The 8,975-nt window shown below is 40.1% G+C and overlaps 1 protein-coding gene across 1 annotated transcript; it reads left to right on the top strand.

Moving 5' to 3' along the window:
* The first annotated feature begins 3,131 nt into the window (after positions 1-3,131).
* LOC102888806 (tripartite motif-containing protein 43) lies at positions 3,132-8,495 on the top strand. Its single transcript, XM_006926871.1, has 6 exons — positions 3,132-3,542; positions 4,031-4,126; positions 5,403-5,633; positions 6,311-6,333; positions 6,852-6,949; positions 8,002-8,495. The coding sequence occupies exons 1-6, from the start codon at positions 3,132-3,134 to the stop codon at positions 8,493-8,495; spliced, it is 1,353 nt and encodes a 450-aa protein (XP_006926933.1).
* Positions 8,496-8,975: the final 480 nt, after the last annotated feature.

The raw sequence follows: 8,975 nt of genomic DNA, 5'->3' as shown, positions 1-8,975 counted from the left end.
GGAAAAGCTAGGCAGCCTCTGTTCCAGGCAGGGTGTATGGGAGTCCCTGACAGGAGAAGCTCAGGAAGCGGCAGCTGTGTAAACTTCTCTGCCTGTGAGATTGGATTGGGAACTTCTGGAGACCAGAGAAGTGCTCTATTATTGGCCTTGGACACGGGCAACTCTTTCACCCTCCATTGCTTGTTTCTGAAGTGAAGAGGGGAGAATGTTCTGTCCAGTGACCTTGACAGGAAAAGTGCCGCCCCCCCCCACCGCCCCACCAGGATCCTGTACTAGTCTCTCACTTCACCCTCCAGAATTCCCTTAGCCCACCTCTCCCTGCATCTGACTTGCTCCATGCACTGATGTTGCAGGGGCAGGAGGTTTGGGGGATTTGCAGCTTCTAAAAGGTCACAACCCACTCTAGGCACACTCTGCCGCTTGAACCGAGGCACCTGCTCAGCTGGGTCTCCTTCTCATGGGACATTCCTCCTGCTGCTTCCCTGGCTTCTGCCCCCAGAATCAAAAGCCACCTCCTACCTGATCCCTAATTGGTTCAACCCAGGAAAATTCCTGATTGCAAAAGTGTCAAGCAAGGAGTGGTGACTTCCCGGGGGATTCAACCAGCACCCCATGTGCAAAAAGTGGGACTTCCTGGAATCTGGGGCTCCCTCTTTCCTTTCTCTCCTCCTGGTAGTTTCTTCAGCCAACCCTTCAGAGCATTGCTCTATCTCTCACAAAACTCAGACTGTAGCTGGGCCCAAAGTTCTCTGCAGAGCCGAGCCTTTGCTGAGGTCTGAGCTGATTCTTCAGAACCCAGGGTTCCACTGGTTTTCCATGCCTGCCTGAGGGATATTTGGAAGCTGTGGTAACTAGGAAGCAGGTATTCTCAAGGGTATAAGGTGAAATAATGCCTCCCCCTTCCCGAATAAGATGAATTGAGACATAAGTAGATATAAATTCAAATTTATATGAGTACAACTCCTCTTCCTTGGCCTGGGGTTTCCTGAGCTGGGTTTTGCATTTTTTCTCTACTGTTCCCCCTGAGCTAGGTTGGGGAGCACCATTGGAGAATTTCCTGTCCTGCTGTTGCTGAGGAGCCTTTTGGGGGTTTGATCTGTGGCATGAGGGGCAGGAGGATCTCCATTCTGTAGAGGTGTTCTTACATTAAAGTTTTATTTTAAAGTACGAAAATATACCAATAAATTATATGAAGCATGTGCTACATGACAGAGCCTAGTTAAATCAGCCTCAGGTAATATATTACCAAGTGTTCAGACATTTTCTAAAATCAGTACTAATAAATAGTGTTTTCTTTTGCAAGTTAAAACTAAAAATGCATGATGTACAGAAATTTAGATATAAAGGTGGCATATGGAAATCGATTCATTGTAAAATCAGTGGCTCTTGATTAGATTATGTTCGCAGAGGATTTTTAGGGACATTAGCAAAGGTGTTGACTTAATCTTTTCTTCTGCTTGAAGAAATCTAATCATTCACTAAATCTAATCATTAGCACCTTTGAAGACCTCTGAAATGCAATCACTTAGAAGAAATGGGTGTGGTCTTTAGAGACTCAATATAAGGAGACTGAAGGAGCCAAGCTCATTCTCATCCAGAACAGAGAGTGGGTTTGGAACTCTCCTGGCTGGGAGATTTCTGAAAGCTACTGCTGTACTAGAAGGCTTGATCCCTGAGCTGACTTCGCGTTATCACTTCTATAGCAAACACTGCTGCGACCATGGATATGCTCCTTAGGTGAGTAAACAATTGACCATTGAAGAGTTCCTATAACTTTCCTAAAAGAAAACAATAATATTTCCTTATTTTAATTTCTGTCCAAACTTTGTTTCTATTAAAGATGTTGTCAGCAAAAAAAGAAAGAAAAAAATAGAAGATGTTGTTTGCTAACTTAGTGAAAATGATTCCATTCCTATTTTGGCAATTTGGTTTGATGTGAGTGTTGGAATTGATACGATGATTAATTGTAGTTCTCTTATTTTATGTATCCCTTAGTTATTTCTATGTATTAGTAGGACTCAGAAAGTAGTGGCCAGATGTCTTATAATTTTGTACTTGCTGTAGATTTAAGACCACTTTTAAGGAATATTTAATTCTATGTGTGGCACACATTAGAGTCTACTCTAAAAGTGGTACATGCCTGTATACACAAGAGAGATGACTTTCTAGAATATATAACTAGATAAGCATTCAAAGACTTGAGAAAAGTACTGTTTTAAAGAGAAGGAAATATTATCTCTTTCTCATTTTAATTAAAGAAGCTTAGAAATGATCATGTAGCTAGAAAGGGGACCGTACAGAAATATAAGTAATTTGAGGGACATTTGTATTTAACTTGCATAGACATGGCAATAAATTTTAAAAGCATCATTTGTTTTTTTGGTGCTGATTATGATAATTATATCCAAATTATATCTAATAACAATGTAAAGAGGTGCTTGCTTGATAGTTATTTTAAAGACTTGGAAGATACAGCCACTGTCTTTAATTTTAAGTTTCTTTGATTAGAGTGGTATAGCTAATAAAGAGAGGAGGGCAAATTCAACATGTTGGTTTAATCATGTAAGTAGATTCTTGTTAGAATTTGAACCAGTTTGTGAATGGTAAGTTCCTTCTTTATTAACTCTTAATGTGTGCATAGTAAATAAAGCGTTTTGGGATGTGGATTCTAACAGGAGGTAAAAAAGGACGTCTAAAGTAAAATGCCTGACATTTACATGAAATGATAAAAATAGAAGCTTTTCAACTATGCTATGCCAAATCGGCAAGTGGCATTGAGCAATATGATGAATTTTTAGTATATTCTAAACCCACCACCTGAAGCTATAAATTGGGTCAGTCTCCTAAAACTCAAGCTATTTGAAAAAATTAAGATCTCAACAAAACGGAGGTTCCTATTTATGCAGGAGAAAAGGGAGCAGGAGGTGGGTAGTGTAGGTGAGAAAGCCATAAAGTTCTCTACAGATCTTCAGGGCTCTCCTAGTCTTGGCTTCCATTTGTGTCACAGGCACTATCAAGCCTGTTCTGCTCCAGACACAGTGTTACTGAGTCACAATCTGGGTCAAATTTTGCTTAGACCTTTGTGTCTCCAGGGCAGAGAAATAAACTCCTGATTTTCTTCCCTCAGAAAAATGGATTCGGACATCTCACAAGCCTTCCAGAAAGAACTCACCTGTCTCATCTGCCTGAACTACCTTATGGACCCAGTCACCATGGTCTGTGGGCACAGCTTCTGTTGGTCGTGTCTCTGTGTTTCCTGGGAGAAAACTGGGAGCCCTGCTCAATGCCCTCTATGCAGGCAAACATCACAGCAGACAAACTTCAGGATCAATTTTATTCTGAAGAATCTGGTGTCCATGGCCAGAAAAGCCAGTCTCCGGCAATTCCTCAGCTCTGGGGAAAATATATGTGGGCCACACAAGGAGACAAAGCGGATCTTCTGTGAAGACGACAGGCGCCTGCTCTGTTCGCACTGTTCTAGCTCTCAGGAGCACGAGGCTCACAAACACTGCTCCGTTGAAGAGGCAGCTGAGGAATACCGGGTGAGTGATGCACTTTGAAAGCTGGGGGATAGAATAGTTAAGTATAGAGATGCTAAGATTTTGAGGATCATGATGATGATTAAATCCTCTCTTTACCGAATGCCAGTTAAAATGACCAAGCTGTGAAGAAAATAGGATTTTCTATGGTACACATATTTACTGACACTGGACAAAGAAGCATGACAAAGTACATTGTAATTAATTAGCAGTACAAGCATCACTAATTCCAAATTCTGATGCAAGATGCTGCACTATCTGAAAAGCAGCCATGCTAAATAAAATTCTGATGAGTTTTCATAGACAAATGACAACATTATATTGTGTGGATTTACCACCTGAAATCTCCTAAAATTGATCGTTAGTGTGGGCAAATAGGTCAATGTGACGAACCTTCCATGCTTCCTAAAGTATTTTTTATCTAACATTCATCATTTGGGGTCTGAAACCTAAATCTATTTGCTTCTCTGATGGTAAAATTTATTTTTCAGGAGAAGCTGTCAAACCAAATGACATCATTATGGGAGAAGATCCAAGAAATCCAAAGAAATTTCTATAAAGAAGGCAGGATATCTGACCATTGGATGGTAAGTCTGAAACCATATTTCTTCTGAATCAGGTTGACATAGATGTGCTATAACTTAAGCTGAAATTATCATGCGCCATAATGTTTTGTGAATGGGTCGAACAAAAGGAAACTTAATCCATTCGAGTTTTCAACCTAAGGAACATGCCTCTTAGGATTTTTAGAGTCTATGTATCAGTTGCTGCACAAAAGGACCATTGTAATGTGCATCATGTCTCAGGGAGGCATGTAGAGTGATCTGGACAATTTAGTAACCATTATTCAGGGTATCAGGCAAAATATCTTAGGTTTAAAATCAATCTAGATCTGAAAGACAAGTAAATGTTAAAAATCCACAGGTATTTCAAGCAGACATTCTGGGTGCCATACATTCTAGCAACTAAAGAACAGATCATCGAGAACTATAGATATTTCTATGTGATTAGGACAATGAGCCCAGGGGGACAAAAAGAAACTGTAAACAGCAATTAAAGAAGTGTGCCTGTGATGGTAAAACGTGATAGTGCAGGTGCCAGAGAAGGGTATTGCTTTAAGTAGCAGAAAATATAACATGTTAAAAAAATTGAGAAAAATAAAGAAAAAGACTCAAATTCAAGAGTGAGAGGGTGAATCCATAACTATTAGGAGAGAATATGCAGTGGAATGAAGATTAGTGCCCTTCAAAACAACCTGGGAGTCAATGGCCCCAGGAAGCCCATTCCAGAGAGAAAAAGAGGGCAGAGAAAAAGGCCGTGCGGATGGACATCAATTTGAGGGCAAGTGGTGAGAATTTCAGGAAGATCTTTTCTGATGGCTTCTGATCCTGAGAGTAAATGCAACACTGCTGCTAAGAGGGTGAGGCCAGGCTGCGGAGTAAGGAGGTTTGACACTGGAGATGAATTTACTAACACAGAGGTCAGAATAGTTCATACAATGATGAATCAATTATAAATTTCAATTGCTTGCATGCAGTCTTTCAGATTTGAGAGGATGAGTGTGAAAGACATGATCAGTGAGGCTCTTTTCTTTAGTTGTTGTTTCAGGAACTCATAAAGTGGGTAAAAGTGGTTTGAGAGAAGGACAGGATTGGTTTTGGGGATAGTTAAAAATAATGGAAAATGAAAGAAGAGGCAAGTACTTCTGAGAAATGAGTTTGTGGTTTCTGACAAGTGGGAGGACCCGAGTTTAAAATGTAGGTAGCTTACTGATAGAGAACATGAAGCAGCGCACTAGATTTTTTAAGTGGAGGAGGCTAGGTTGGCCTGAGTATGTGATCTAGGAAATCCATCTCTCTGCAGTATTATGTGTATCAATATGAAGACATCACCAGGGCTGCTTATCAGACACTGTGTCAGGCTTTCCACGAGGAAGGAAAACAACATTTAAAGAGTCTTAAAGAGGAAGGCCTCAAAATGTTTAAGCAACTCGAGAAACGTCGAGCTGAAATGATTGCAAAGATGATGAGCCTAAGAGCGATGTATGAGGAGCTCATGGACGTGTGCCATAAACCTGATGTAGAGCTGCTGCAGGTAGGAATTGAGCATGCACCTGGAAATATTTTGTTATTGGGATCCCCTGGATTTTCATTATTTGGTACCACAATATATTTCTTCATCTCCCACATCTGTGGTTGGGAGGGTGGGTCTGTCTCATATGAAATTGATATAGACAAACTGCAACTCCTGATCAAACCATGACAAATAAGCTTAATGGAAGTGTGATTATGGATATTCCCAAGGGAATGTTTTCCATCCTAAGTCAACTTATGCCATTTGTTTCCCTAAACACCAGAAGGGAACAACTTTTTCATGCACATTCAATTTTGGTGCACAATTGAGCCAATGGAGACATTTGGTGAAAACTAGGTAATTCCTTCTTCTGTTGGGATGTCCTTGGTTTCATTTGCTACTAATTTGGGGCATATTATAAGCCTCAGGATTAGACAACTTTGCAGAGAGCCGAGGGTGGCAGCACTACCTTTGTCCTCTCTTTCTCTCTTCACCGTCACGGTTCTGAATTCATCAAGAATTTAGATTCTGACAATATGTTATGCTGGGACTATCTTTAAGGAGTAAGAAAATAAATTTATAAGACAGTGTGTGGGTAGTAATGATTAATACTTTTTTGACCTTCCCTAACCCTGGGACTGGTTGGCAGAATACCCTATTTCTGAAGAAATCTAAACTTCTCTTTTCTTCCTTGACAGGAATTAGGAGACAAACTGAGAAGGTGAGTTTGGTGTTTAATGCTAACTGGGGCTCTTGAGGGCTGTGAAAGAGATCCAGCTACTTCTAACAAAGTGAAGAGAGAATGTCTCAGATTACTCCCAATTGTTTGTGTGTACATCTATTTATTTTATGTTTTGCTGAATATGGTTTCCTGTTCCCTTGATCAGAAGTTAGCTTTTTTCCCTTTTGTGGCTGAGGGAGGTATGTGTTGTCGGACTCAATGCAGACATTTCTAGAAGAGTAGTCATTTATAATTTTAGATTTTAAAATCAATAATTAGTGGTAGTGCAAGAACTAGATATTACCAGGCATTAAATAAGAGAGGAAAGTATCTCTGAGAAATGGGGATGGAAACAGGCAAAGTGAGGGAGATTCCCTAAAAATGGCACAATCCTATCTCACGATTGTGGAGAAAGGGATTTTGATGAAGAATGGTCAGTGAGATGAAGACTTTTCTTAAATACTATGTTTGAGAAGTCTTGGCCACCAGAAAGATTAAATGTATCTTCCTCCCAACAGGAGCGAACAGGTGCAGCTGCACATGCCTCAGCCCCTGCAGCCAGAACTCCCTGCATGGCCCATCACTGGACTGATAGACAGGCTCAACCGCTACCGAGGTGAGTGTCACTCCATTGCTGGGACCACCTGGCAGGGTCCTTCAGTAATGAGTTTTGATGAGTGATAGAAGCATGTATAGTCCTACTTAGACATGAAGTCACTATAATTTGGAAAAGAAAATGAAAGCTGGTGTAAGGATAGGTGTGACTTAGGCCTTATCAATTACTTGTAAATTTGATTATTTATATAATGAGATAAAGAACATGCTCCAAAAAAGGGCTCTTTGAGCCCTAAAACTATTGTCACATAAAATGTCAGTTGTTCACTGAGTCACAGAAAACTCGATGTTAATTCAAGATATTCCAATTGTAGATAAGGCCAGTGAATTAAATTTTAAAAGTACTTTTGCTTTAAACTTTCTTAGTAAATGAATTTATAATGTGTTTCAATGGTTGTGATCAGAAAAATACATAAACATAAAAAACTAAATGCAGGAAGCAAGAATTTATGAACAACAATAAAGTAAGTTGGAGGTCGATGGGGCCATATATAGAGCTCCATGGTAAACCTAAACCTGGAGCATTAATCTAGCAGAAGGGGAAAGACTAAGCCTCCAGGTAGAACCAGTGCTGAAAGGCAGACAATTCTTAGTAGGCAACCACTTCTAAGAAGATATCTTTTAGGTTTTCTTTTTCAGTGTCGATTTGTTTACTTTAACTGGAATGTTATGACCTGGTAAAGTGATCACTGTTTATTTAGTCTAAGATGTAATTCTTTCTGAGAAGGGGTGGTGGAGGTAAATTATATTGCTATGGACTCGGAGGCACTGCATAAGTGTCCAACTTTTAAGGTGTCAAGAAAATAACTGTCCAGAAGTAGACATGACCTCCCTGATCTTTGAATTTTTAAGAAGTTTTTCCCATTGTAATTAAGTATCTGTTTCTTCAGGAGATATGCTGGCTCCATTGAATTCAATATTTTCCATTCAGAACTGCCCTTCTAATGTTGGAATTTTTTTTTTTTCTGTTGAGATTCTAAGGAGATGTGCTTTCTCATAGACAATTTTATTTTTAATATTGGTTTTGACTGGAATATTCTCTTCTGTCCACAGTGGAAATTTTCTTCACTAATGAAATAACCAATCACAACATCACACTGTTTGATGACGTGAGAAGTCTGAGGTTTATGCGTGGCAGTCTCTATGCTGCTCTGGATCCTGGAACGTCTAACTGTTTTGCTGCATGGGGGGTCCAGGTCTTCACCTCTGGCAAACATTATTGGGAAATGCCTGTGGACAGGTCTTGGGACTGGGCCGTAGGGGTCGGTAAGGAGTCCTGGCTAAGGAAGAATGGCACCCTGATTGAATCTCATGACACATTTCTTCTTTTATGTGTGAAGGAGAATAATGGATACACTCTCTGGACCACCGCCCCGATGACTCGTCAGTACATAGAGAAACCTCTTGGTAGGGTTGGTGTGTTCCTTGATGTTGACAATGGAAGTGTGAGTTTTGTGGATGTTGCAAGGTGTTCTCTCATTTGGACATACCCCAATGGCACATTCAGTTTCCCTGTCAGGCCTTTCACTACCTCTGGCCATACTTAAGGAGGGCTAAGTCAGGAGCCTGACTGTTATCGGAGGGGTCTCTCCTCAGTTGAAGCAAACCACTTTAATGTAACCTTGTTTATTGTTATTAAATATGAAGATACTGCAAAATATTTGTTTGTTGTTTTACATTAAAATCCTTCCTTTTACACATTGTCTAGACTATATGCTGTGATTGCTCACCTGTTCTCTGAGCTTGGTGGGAATATAAAATTATGCATGTGGGATTCTAACTTAATGGTCTATCTAATGCAGGAATACAGAGCTCCAATCATAGACCTGGTTATCTATATTGCCCATGTCAGTCTTAAAGCGCCTCTTTCCTCCTTTGATCTAGTCTATTCTACACATCGATTCACCTTCCAGGGAAAAAATGATTTGACAGGGAAATCTCCACTGAACCTAAGGATTAGGGTAGGCCTATATGACACTGTGGTCTCCAAATACCTGGTCTCTTCATTTACAATAATGTAAATTGCA

Source organism: Pteropus alecto, unplaced genomic scaffold (assembly GCF_000325575.1).
Source record: "Pteropus alecto unplaced genomic scaffold, ASM32557v1 scaffold7, whole genome shotgun sequence".
In the NCBI taxonomy this organism is placed as follows: Eukaryota; Metazoa; Chordata; class Mammalia; order Chiroptera; family Pteropodidae; genus Pteropus; species Pteropus alecto.
Note: the sequence above shows the minus strand (reverse complement) of the source record. Positions and strands in the feature narration are given on the sequence as shown.

What these genes read in the sequence shown, in the direction of transcription:
- LOC102888806 (XM_006926871.1), top strand. Translation starts at nt 3,132, where the DNA reads ATGGATTCGGACATCTCACAAGCCTTCCAGAAAGAACTCACCTGTCTC. An exon ending in GGATATCTGACCATTGGATG is followed by an intron (nt 4,127 to 5,402) that starts GTAAGTCTGAAA and finishes ATCTCTCTGCAG; the next exon opens with TATTATGTGTATCAATATGA. An exon ending in TTAGGAGACAAACTGAGAAG is followed by an intron (nt 6,334 to 6,851) that starts GTGAGTTTGGTG and finishes TCCTCCCAACAG; the next exon opens with GAGCGAACAGGTGCAGCTGC.